The sequence below is a fragment of the Heloderma suspectum genome, chromosome 15, assembly GCF_057233095.1.
Source record: "Heloderma suspectum isolate Gila_16-S chromosome 15, 16-S_ref, whole genome shotgun sequence".
NCBI classification, from domain to species: domain Eukaryota; kingdom Metazoa; phylum Chordata; class Lepidosauria; order Squamata; family Helodermatidae; genus Heloderma; species Heloderma suspectum.
In genome coordinates this window covers 6,111,012-6,123,358 of record NC_139472.1, presented here as the reverse complement: position 1 = coordinate 6,123,358, position 12,347 = coordinate 6,111,012, and the positions used below count along the sequence as shown (strand labels likewise).

At 46.8% G+C, this 12,347-nt stretch overlaps 1 protein-coding gene across 9 annotated transcripts in view; it reads left to right on the top strand.

Moving 5' to 3' along the window:
• SAMD11 (sterile alpha motif domain containing 11) overlaps positions 1 to 12,347 on the top strand; it is a 226,148-nt gene that overhangs the window by 153,789 nt on the left and 60,012 nt on the right. For all 9 annotated transcript variants that reach the window (XM_084821698.1, XM_084821696.1, XM_084821693.1 and 6 more), the window contains one exon: positions 3,938 to 4,030. In XM_084821698.1, coding sequence (XP_084677824.1) covers positions 3,938 to 4,030 — 93 coding nt within the window. The remainder of the gene's footprint in view (positions 1 to 3,937; positions 4,031 to 12,347) is intronic.

Sequence of the window (12,347 nt, the reverse complement as noted above, 5' to 3'; positions counted from 1 at the left end):
GTGACAGTCAGGCTTTGCCCCCTTCTCAATTTTGGATTATATTCCTGTGTATTTTCTGCAATAGAACTCAATGGGAAGCTGTTGAGAGTTGAGTCATCTGCATGTCTCTACCCCCTTCATCTGCATATCTAGGTTCTGTTTCTTAGTTCCAGAGTATAGCCATACGTATCTCCCCGCACCCCATAATAAGTCAGTGGGAATTTGTGCAGAGCTGACTCAGTCCTCATATCCATGGCTCCACCCCTTCATTTGCATATCTACATTCTTGGTCCCAGATCGCAGTTTATATATTTTCCCCGATAGAATTCAGTGGGAATCCATGGAGAGCGGACGCAGTTGCCATCTTTGTTGTGATGCTCTGACATGATGGAATGAGCTGCCTTTTCTGCATATCGACAGATTTTACCACTGGGGAGCACATTGCTGTCTGTGGTAGTTGCAGAGAGAATTCATGAGAAGGCCTGGCCCCTCTGAGATTATCCAGAAAAATCATGATGAGTTCACCCCCAGAAATGGGTTTTCCCACAAAAAATGTTGCTTGCTTATTTAAAAGATTTTTATGCTACTTTTCCAGTTGCTCAAAGCAATTTAATAATAATAATAATATAATAATAACAACAACAACTCAGCTGCAATCCAGTAATCAAACAGAACAACCACCAACAGATTTCTGTGAAACGCCAGCCCAAAGAAATGGGTCTTCCAGCCCTTACAAAAAGAAAGTAACGAGGTAGCCGTTCTAACCTCTACAGCAGCTGTCTCCAACCTGGTCCCCTCTAGATATGTTGGACTGCAACTCCCATAATTCCCAGGCAGCATGGCCATCGAGAATGGCCCCCGTTGTGGATAATGGGAGTTGCAGTCCAACACATTTGGAGGGCACCAAGTTGGAGAAGGCTGCTCTACGGGTAGAAGGTTCCACCACTTCAAAGCAGCCATTTTAGAAGCCGTGGTGGCATAGGTAAGCCCTAACCCTCTCCCCCGACCCAATTTGCTTTATTCTAAGGGAAATTGTGCAATGAATATGAATTTGAGCACACTCCGGGAAACAGTGGTGGACAGGGAGGCCTGGCGTGCTATGGTCCATGAGGTCACGAAGAGTCGGACACAACTGAACGACTGAACAACAACAACAAAGGGAAATTGCTGTGTGTGTAAGGGGGGGGGGGAGTCTGTGGGCACTGCAGTCCGAGTGAAAATAGCCCCCTTCACACTGAGTATTACATTAAAAAAAAAAATCATGCAGCACTGCAAACTACACATTTAACATAGCATGTAGTTAGGCCTTTACTCCCTGCAAAGATGGTGCAGCCAGTAAAGCTGATAGAGTTAACCTCAGTAGGCAAGTTGGTTTATCCAGCGAAGAGATTAAAAAAAAAAAAAAGTGAGTTCACATCTGTAAATCAGCCCTGATGTGAAATTGTGAGGGAAGTTGGAGGCATCTGTCCAGGGGGTGGAGCTCGGTGAACTTTCGTCATCTCTGCCCCCTGGACCTTGGCTGGTTTTCCCGCAGGCTGGCCTGAGTTGATCTGCATTGGTTTTTTTAAAAAAATTGTAAATAGAAATTATTGCAAATTGTGGCCGTAATTTGTGGAAATTGTGGCACTAATTTGCACATGTTATGCAAATTACAGCTGCAAATCATGGCTGCAATTTGCGCAAATGTCTGTTTACAGAAATTTCAAAAGAAAACTCAGAAAAGGTTTCTGGGAAAAACCTGTGGCTTGGCTTGCAAGCACAAGCTGAGCCAAGGGCACCACAGAAATCCAGTGAGTCCCCAAAGGGCCGATTTCCCGGCGACAGACAACCCTAGAGATTGTCACACAAGTAACCCTGCAGAAGTGGTGTCCGTGTCAAACTTCAGTGCTGGAACTTAAAGAAGATCTGTGTCAATAATAATACCAAAACATGTCTAGAGCAGCCTTCCCCAATATAGTGCCCTCCATATGTTTTGGACTGCAATTCCCATAGGCAAGCCTGGCTGGGGCTGATGGGAGTTGTAGTGCAACACATCTGGAGGGCACCGGGCTAGGGAACGGCTGATCTAGAGCAACCCTGAGCAAGTGTTCCCTTCACTAAAGAAGTGTTCTGTGTCACTTGCATGTTTGCAGTTTCCTATACTGTCAGAGATTGAGCTATCAAAAGATAACATTTCACCTGTTTTGTGATGTCTGTGGCTATCCCTGTGTACTTAGAAAAGAGTCCTTCCTTTGATACCGCCGCCATTGGAGGTGCGTTTGGTGGGGATGTGTGAGACAGGGCCTTCTTGGTGGCTGCTCCCAGGCTGAGGAACTCCCTGCCAAGGGAGGCTGGATTGGCTCCCTCTCTGCTATCCTTCCTCCGGGAAGCAGGCCTTTGGAGTGTAAGTGGGTCTGTAGCTGGAGGGTTTTTTAATTGGCTGGTGCTGCTTATTTCTTTCATTTTTGTGTTTTTAATTGTGCCTTTAACTTATTTTTTTAATGATTGTTTTAATTAAGTTTCTGTTTTAATACTGGTTGAGCACCAGTATTGTTGAGCACCATTTTTGGGTGGAAAGGCAGAGTATAAATCATTCTTTAAAAATAGGTTTGGACCATGACAGTAATAAAAGCTGCTTACCCCCTTCCCCCTGCAAACAAAGGACGCGTTTTTTACATGGGTTGGTTCACACCCAGTTGCAAAATATGCACAGAGCTGTGTAGACGTCACACTAAAATAAGCACATTCTGTGTCCAGGCAAGTAAAATCCCAAGCCAGGAAAAACTCAGTTCTATAAACTCGATAAATTATGCCAATTGAGAAAATTTACATAATTTAGCTTGCATAAATTTTATTCTAAAAAAACGCTATTATGTATAATGTATTTTTGGCTTTGTTGGTCATGAGGAGGAGCAAGAAGGCACTGAAGCCACCCCCACAACTTTGGGGAACATTATTCAGCCACCCCTTTTGCGTTCTGAGATTTCATTGGCCACAAGGACTAGAAGCTTGGTTTTTATTTTAAACGAAAGCTGGAATCTTCAGGAAACAGGATTCTGCAGTCAGTTCTGAGCTTGCCCCTGCACAGTTCGCCACATAGATACAAATATGGTACTTGTTTTGCACAGCGTGTTGTTGTTTCTGTTGTTTTTAGTGGGGAAGGGGTTGCTGCCCCTTTTACAAGCGGTTTTTGAAGGATGAGAATTTGATGCTTGCGAGACGAACCCGTCTCTTCTTTCCTGTCCTTGTTCAACAGCACCCGCTTCTTTAGTCCCCTCCTCAGTGTTATTACAGGAGGATATTGATTTTTAAATCTGTACGGGAGGGGGGAAGATGCTGTAATTGTATATTAGATATTTTGCGTCGGCTTGCTAGGACGGCAGAAATAGAGGCAGAGTGCTTTCCGTGCAGTCTAGAGGGGAGAAGATTGCTGAAGGTTTTGAGATCACCAAGAGAACAGGGTGGGGGTGGAGGGGTGGAGTGGGGAGAGACCAGACTGCGAAGGAAGATTGAGGAGCCGTCTGCTTGTGTGTGCAGGGGGCGATTCCTCTCTCTCTCTCTTTTATCCCCCCCACCCCACTACCACCCGCCAAGATCGCAGCTGTTTTGCATCAGGGCATGAAAAGCGAGGACACGCCCGGGGGACGAAAGACAGCCGATCAAATGATGCAGTTCAGTAAGGATATAAACTAGATTTCCAAAAATTTATGGCTGGAAACGGTGGCCATTGATCAGCGCGGCGAAGGGTTGTCGTGTCCCTTTGGGGGCTGCATGATTAGGAAAGCATATCTGAGCGCTCGAGATGACTTCCCCTCCGCCACCCACACTCCCGCGCTCCCCTTCCCTCGCTCAGCTGGATTTTGTGTGTGCATGCAAAATACCCCCAAACTCTCTGGATAAAAGGTGGGGGGATAGAATCTGCCTTTTTATCTAATTCCCTTTCTCTTGTTCCTCCCCCCCCCCCCCGGCTTTCTTCCAGATGAAGTTTTAGGTAAGAGAAGAGCGTGTTCACCTAACAGCAACAGCGAGTGCCCCCTCGAAAGCAAGAAATCCCGAAGTGAGTCCCCAAAAGGTAGGAGCCTTTGAAAAATAATTTTAAAATGCCTTCCAGTTTTTGAAGTGTGGTACAGTTGACATTTACGATGGGGAAAGCGAGTCAGGGCGGGGGGGGTATGCAGGGAAGCAGGATGTTTGAGGCTCACTGCCGTGTCGCCTTTTTAAAAGGCTCAGTGGATCCTTCCTTTCTCAGCTAAGGCAGTGTGCAGCGTCACTTAATTACAATTACGCTTCATCTATGCTGACCCTTGTACCCCACCCCCCCAGTGAGATCTGGGAAAGTTTCTGCTTTTGAATACCAGCTGAGAGTCTCACTCTGTCATGTTTTGTATCTGTTCCTTTTCTTGCTTCATAGTTAAGATTAGCGACAAGAGCTATGCCTCGTTTCCTTCCGGGGCATTTGCTTCCTTCCTCCCTACCCCGAGTTTGGATTTTTTAAAGTAAAACATTTTCTTTAAATACTCTGGCCCAGAATACAAAGAACTACTTTAGTCATAGGCAGGGGCTTGGACGCGGTCAGTGGGATTTCATTCTTTTCTTCTTCGATTTTCGGAACTGCACACACACTCGTGCCGTATCACCAGCTGCACTTGAACGCCCGTGTGGGTCAAAAGCAGCCTGCCTTATGGCGCATGAGTGGGGGAGTTCAGGGCGGATGGGGGAGCACAGAGAAAGGCTCCTGCCCAAGAGACAAAAAGACAAACCTAAACCAAAGCCCTCGTGGGCATGCAGAACACATTGCACAGTAATCCTTACCGCTGGATAATTTTAAACTCTGTGGTTTGTTTCTGTCTTTCCCTCGTCTCAAGCTGATAAACAAAACACTTCCTTATGGCCAGTGTTGGAAAAGAGGTGATGGGGTTGCGCTAAATGGGGCCAGTGCAGAAGGCAGGGATGGAAGATGCTGGATTGTGCTGAATTTAAAGGCCGAAGAAACTTCTGGGGGTGGGGCAGCTGGAAAGAGGAATGCGGGAAGCTGTGGTCGGACTGTTTGTCTAGCTCAGTGCGCTAGACTGAGACCCATTCTGACAGCCAGAGGTTCAGCAGAGGAAGAACGACGAAGAGTCTTGTGGCATCTGAAAGACAAACACATTTTATTAATGGCGTGAGCTTTCGTGGACTAGAGCTCTCTTTGTCAGATGCAAGCAGTGGTGTAGTGGAGGCAGGGCTCACAAAGACACAGCGCCAGCACTTTTCCCCCCAGCACTTTTTTTTTCTTAGCAGGGATGCTGATGTCATCAGCCACCCCGCTCAGACTTCCCTATTCCCTCTGAGCTTAGCTTCAGTCCTCACAGTAGAATGAATTGTCTTAGCAACAACACATGGTTGTGAGCGATCCCTGTTGTGATGCAAAGCATTTTGCGGTGGCTTTGTCTGGAACGGGCAATTAAGTCCCATTAGCTTTACAAAAGCCCTTCTCCTGGTAGGGAGGAAAACTGCTAGAGGTGGGTTGCTGATATGGATCAACTCCGCTGCCTGCAACTTCGGACCCTCCTTGGGGGCGTGGCTAGGGGGACTGTCACGATAAGCACCTGCCCTTCAGAAGTGGTTGCTGTACCCCCGGATGCAAGAGGCTGTAATCCAGGGAAACCCATGCCGTAATGAAGTCTTTAAGGTGCAGCAGACCCTCGGTCGTTTTTGTAGCAACAGGTTAATGTAGCGATCTCTCCGGAAGCCGGAAGTCTTCCAGCACAACTTGGAGGTCACTGGAGCTCTTCTACCTCTTCTTCTGTTGGGGATGCTCCAGCTCTGTTACCCTGCATTGAGCAGGTAGTTGGAAGTATGGAAAACAAATCCTGTGAAGCAAGGTTGAAGGAACTGGATATGTTTAGCCTGGAGAAGAGAGGACCACTGAGAGCGGACATGATGGCCCTCTTTGAATACCTGAAGGGCTGTCACACAGAAGAAAGCAAAGTCTGGTTCTCTGTGCTGCACAACGGCTGTGGAGCAGCTGTAATGGGCTGAAGGTACAGGAGGGTAGATTTTGGCTGAACATTATTAGGAACTTCTTGATGGTAAGAACTGTTCAATTGTCAAATGGAATCAGTTCCCTAGAGGACTCAAAACGTGCTGGAGCTCTTCTAGCAGAAATTGGGGATGTTCTAGCTCTGGGTATCTTTCATTGAGCAGGCAGTTGAACTAGATGGCCTCCAGCACTCCCCCCAAGCATAGGATACTATAAAAAGAGATAATCCCATATATACTGGCCCAAACTCCTTGAAAAAAATGGTTTTGCTCTGATATTTCTGCCTTCGATATTTCATAGAAAGGCTGGGGTATAACAGTAAATAAATAATGAGAGAAATCAGCCTTCCCCAAACTGGCACTCTCCAGATGTGTTGGACTGTGACTCCCATTGGCCATGCCTGCTGGGGAGGATGGGAATTGTAGTCACACACATCTGGAGGGAACCAGGTTGGGGAAGGCTGGAGTAGAAGATGGGTGGAACCTCCCCTCAAAGGCTCTCTGTTCCTTAGAGGTTCTATTGTTTTATAGTTCAAACTAATTAGCAATCAATAACGCTCATGTCGATTGCTTGACTGGCCTTCGGAAGCGGGGCCCGAGCAGCCAACAAAGTTTGCCCAAAAGGCTGCTGTGCAAATTGTAAACAGCACCAAAGCCCACTGGGTCCCATCCTTTTCCTCTGTCCTCCCTGCCTGCCTGCCCCAGGACTCTTCTCTGGGCTAGGAAAAGTGCCAGGATGTGTGTCTGTCCCTGTCCCCCCTCTCCTCGTCACCTTGCACCTCACACTCCTTTTGCACTTTTCATGCAGAGGTGTGTCTCGTTCTCACAAAATCCTACCCAAGCCATATAAGGTTGCCTGTGCACAAGGGTATTCTTGTTTTAGCCCCAGTACTTCCTTGACCAGCCTAGAGATTACTGCTGGGCATTTTGAAGAGGCAGAGGGAAATTGGTGGGGGTGGGGAGCCAGGAACATCCCCCTCCAGCCACTCTCCTCCCCCTTCTTTTTCCTGCTCAGGTCACTGTAGCACATTTGTCTGTCTTCCCCTGCTCAGCCCTCTTGCAGCTTGGTGGATTTTACCACTTCACAATCATGAGGGCTAGAAGCTTTCTTCTCAAAAAAAGGAAAATAAAATAACTGAGATTCTCAGAGTGCTCTGTTCTGCACTGCAGTTGTAGAAGCCTAGAAAGAAGCTCCCAAATCTATAAATGCCCTGTGATAACATCCCTCAACAATCTGGATTCTCGGCACACATTTCTGTCCACAAGCCTGAAGCCGTACCCTTTCCTTGTCCAAACCCGCTTCCTCATTTCCTGCCCTGTTTCCTTCTGCGTTGCTGCCTTCTTGGAGTTGCAATTAGACAGACATCAGTATTCCATTAGAGATCCAGGTAGGATGCTGAAATGCATTTTGCTACCAGAGACGCCAGTTTATCGGAAGGGACCAAAGTGGCCTTAACCTGTAAAATGCTGCCTTGCAGCAGTGCTACTTTTCTCTTAATATGTTAGCTGTATCCATCTGCAGGCTGTCTCTGACACCCACACCCTCCTTTCTCTTTTTTTCCCTCTCCCCCCACCCCCCTGCATCCTCTGAAAAATTAATCAAGGTGATAGCAGTTTAATCCATCTCTTGGAGAACGCAGCTAAGCTTTAATCAGGCTTTCCCGAGACTTGACTATCTATTGCTTTGGAATCAATGCTGTTTATTCCAAACCCCAAAGAAGGCCTCCCCCCCACCTCTGTTGCTGCACAGATTGAAGTTGCTATTTCTCCTCTTTCCCCCACACCCAACCTCTCAGCCCATCATTTAGGCCAAAGCAACAGATTATCCAATAGGACTTGCAATCTGTCAGAACGGTCTTCAAGCTCCCGCTTATCTGCAGTGATTTAAGTGAAATAGATTCTAGGAATTTTTTCCCAGGTCAGGCTAGATAGTGACCCTGAAAAGGGTCCTCTCTCTCTTTTTGCATTCAGTTGTGGCATATGGCTTAGTTCGGTTGCTTGTTTCACCTTGGAGCGGTCGGCTGTGCAGCTACCGTTTTAGATACCTGCCTTTGCCTCATGGAATGCTGTGTGAGGGAGCGGCTTGGTGCTCCCTTAGCAAAAGGCGCTAGATTCAGATGAACATTTTAAACTCTGTGGTAGGTGTTTGTTCCTCTCTCTCTCTTTCTGTCTCTGGTTGCTGCCTTCCTGCTCCACTGCTGTGATGTCACAGAATGGGTCACCACTAATGGATCTGGAGAGAGAAATAAGTATTTGACTATACTGTGAAGGAAATAAGAAAGTCAGTTTAGCTGGAGGCAGACTGGGGGTGGGGGGTGAAACTCAAGGCCTTGGGACACTAGGGACTGGAATGTACTTCAAGTGTTTTTGCTTTCTTGCTTGTATTCTGAAAAAGCAAACACAGCAGTAGCCTTTGAAACTCGAGTCCAAAGTGAGGCACAAGCTGGGCAAAGCTTGGAAAGGCCCTTGCAACAATTGGGAGGGCCCTTCCCCAAGATCCTCATCTAAATTAGGCCTGGAGGACAGCAACAAGGGAGAGGGCCTTCTAGGTGGTAGCACCCCGATTATACAATTAGACAATATTCCAATAGGGATCCAGGTAGGATGCTGTCTCCAGCGAGGCTGGCCTGGCATCAACGTTGTCATCTTTTTGGCAAAAAAAATGACAATGTCCTTTGTTAAGATTGTCCTCTGTTCCCAGGCATTTGAGGGCATATAATGGGCTGTTGAATGCATCAGTTGAATTATTTATGGTTGTTTTATGGGGTGTTTGTATTTTAAAGGATAATTGTTGCAACTATCTTAAATTTTGTATGTGTTCATTCTATTGTAAGTTGCCTTGGGTCTTTTTTTGACAAAGCCATCTAAGAAATTTTAATAATGACGACAACAATAATCATAGGTGATAGTAATGATGATAATTCTGGCCAGCGGTGGAACTCTGCCTCCCCACACACCTATGCAAAGAAGCAGGCAGGCTGATCGCTACCTTCCTCACCACAGGACAAAAGATTCCTGCTGGATCAGGCCAAGAGTGCATCTAGTCCAGCCTCCAGTTTCGCAAAGGGACCAACCAGACACCTTAGGATGCCCAAAACCAGGTCATGAAGGCAAGAGTCCTCTTTCATTGCTAGTTCCCAGCAACTGGTGTTCAGAGGTAGACCGCCTTTTAACATGGATGGTCTGTATGCCCATCGTGATTGGTAGCTGTTGATTGACTTACCTCTTCCATGAATTTGTCTAATCTCCTTTTAAAACCATGTAAGCTAATGGCAGTTACCACCATTTTTGGCAAGCAAATTCCATGATCATATTAAGCATCATGTGAAGGAGCCTTTTAATTGGTCTCCCCCTTCCATCGACAGCAATGTGTCTCTGCCCCACGTCAAGATTTATTTTACCCATAGTTTTCTGGGTTGGGAAGAGCGGTGGCTTTTGCTGCTACATCTGAACAATGCCTTTTGAGTTGAACTCCCAATTTTGCCTGCTCGCCCCAGGCTAGGGATGTGCGTACAAGCAGAACTCGAGTTCGGCTAAGTCCTCCAAATTCCACTACGAAGCTCGTTCCATCTCCTGCCCGTATCAGATTGCGATCTTAGTTTCTTTCTTTCCACATGAAAATTTATGCGTATTTCCATGTTCATGCATTTGTGTTGGTCTGCACATTACATTGCAAATGTATGGACTTCAACCACAGATTGCCTTCGAGTCTGTGTTTGGCCTGGAAGGTGCAAACTGGGTAAATCCTGATCAAAAATGAACTGAAACCAATTTCTCATCCATCCCTACCCTGATCACCTCCTCTCCAGTAAACCAGCCAATGTGCCAACCTGGGATGCGCTTCTGCAACCCCCTTCTACTGCCCATATGTCGGCCACCCCAGCCTCCTCCCTATATGCATTTTCAGCATGCAAGTAGAGAAACAAAGTGTTGAAAGTGGCCCTGGGGAGAAGTGGTGATCCCGTTATAGCATATTCTGACTTTTATATACAGCACTCCTGAGCTTGATCTGGAAAAGAAAGCCAAGGCAGCCGTGTGAATTGCTCTCCTATCTCTCTTAACCGGGGGGGGGGGGGGGGGGGGAGAGGCACCTGTAGTGGCTGCCAGAGCTTCCAGCAGTGAAGCAAGTAACCTTCTCTTCCTTCCTCCCTGCCTCCCTCGGCATGCGCTCCAGAGATCAAACGCGAGCCCTATCTCAGTGGGAGCAGAGGCCGCCGGAGCGCCTGCTGTCAAGCCGACTGCAACGTTCCTGCGTCTAATATGGAAATCCGAGCATATCAGAGGCTCGGAACGGGCTGCGCTGGCAGGTCACGGAGGAAGCATTCTCCCCAGGAGAAGGTTCCGTCTCTCCTATCCTCTCTCCCTCCAGTGAAATCCTCAACTCCCGGCACCGCAGTGTAGAGATTGGCTCCCCCACCCCCAATACCCTGGAGAAGAGAAATGAAACTGCATTATTGAAAGGTTGTGGAGGAAGGGGGAGAGGAGAAGATTGTTATGTGGAGGTGGGCTCTTACCCCCCATCCTCTTATTTGTGCAGCTGCAAAAATAAATCTAAGAGAACCTTCATCACTTTGGGAAAATTTTGTGCCAGGCTAATGTAAGCATCAGGATAAGCAAAATGTAATGTCAAGAAGAGATTTTTCACTTCTTGCAAGACATGATAGGGACCGCTGAATGTACATTCTGCCCCAGCTGCAGTGAGAGGTGCTGTATAGGTAGGGCAAAGGGCGGGATGCCGTGGGGAATGGGAAAGTTGCCATGCAAGGGCACAAACTCTGAGCCATTGTAGCTGGAACCTTTTGCTGACTATGAGGACTAGCGGCATGATGGCTCTTAAGTGAAAGGTGAGATTTGCAAGAATCCTGAGTTCGGTTCCAAAATTCTGTTTGGAATCACCACAGAGAGCCAGTAAGGTCTTCTATTTGCAAAAACCTGGTCTCTCTCTTTTCCAGTTGTGGAAACTTTATTTTAGGTGGTAGGCAACATCCCCAGGGTGGAAGTTGGCTTCCAGTGTCCGGGGCTCAGTTTGGGGATCATGCAAAATAATACAGAGAAGCACCTTTGGGCATGCACAGATTCCTTTTGTAGGCCACTGAATATCGCCATATCCACACATTTTAGATTTCTAGTCTTTTAGCTTTGGTGTTTTAAATCTGTATTTTAAATCTCTGCATTGCTGCCAGGTTTTATTCTAGTTGTACAGTTATATTGTGGTTTTAATATTTTTATATTTTATATTGTTTTTCCCTGCACTTTTTGGTTTTAATTTTTGTGAAGCACCCAGAGAGCTTCAGCTATTGGGAGGTATAGAAATAAATAAATAAATTAAAATAATGTCTTGTATTAGGGGCTTTCCAGGCCAGAAACTGAAGGGGCATGATTTCTAGGCAGACATGACCCCCCCCCCCCTTTGAGAAGTTAAAAGGGCTACATATCTCCCATGCTTTGAGTGAAACAGCACTCGGCGAGAGAGCCTTTGGGTACATTCACATGTAAGAATAAGCCAGGAATCCTGGCTTAATAAACCATGATGTAAATGAACTGCATGATGGTTGGTGCATGCAGTTCATTCATTCCGCCTTTGTGCGAATGGGTAAACAAGCCAGGAAGGGGGCAGCTTTATGTTACATCTGAACCTAGGATCATGGTTAAGAACTAGCTAGGATTCATAAACCAACAACAACCCCTGGTTTACAGCTGACTTACCATCCTGGTTTGTTTGGGAGGCCTTAACTGTGATCCCCAGTTCAGATATTGTGTGAAGCTATTTCCTGCCTGGTTTGTTTACCTGCTTGCCTGAAGTGGGAGCCAACAGCCTAAGTATGCTTGCACACGGTTTGTTCACATTGTGGTTTCTTAAGACAGAAATCCTGGCTTATCATTACACTGCCTCTGTGTTTTGCTGCCCATGCCTAGTCAGGAGGTTTTGAAACAGCCATGCAAGCTGACTTCAGGAGTTTGCCAGCCATTTGACGTGGACTCCCCCTGTACCTGTCTTGATAGGGAAGAAATGCTGCAGGTAAGGGGTGGCAAGGGAATAGGGTAGCAGATGTTAATGGAGATATAATTAGAGTCCTCTGAGACTCTAGTTCAGTGGTAGAGCACCTGCTTTGCATGCAGAAAGTCCCAGGTTCAATCCCTGCTATCTCCACTTAGAAACATCAGGTAGCAGGTAATGGGGAAGAGCCTTTGCTGCCCTCATCCCAGGAGAGCCACTGTTGGCCAGAATAGAGAATACGTGGCTAGACACAGGGATGGGAGGACCAGCAATTTTTGAGCTTGCCGAAATTCTCCAAAAGTCACTCCACAGCTCTTTTTGGCTCGCTCCTGTTTTTGTTTTTTACCTTTTTTTCGGCTCATTCAAACAG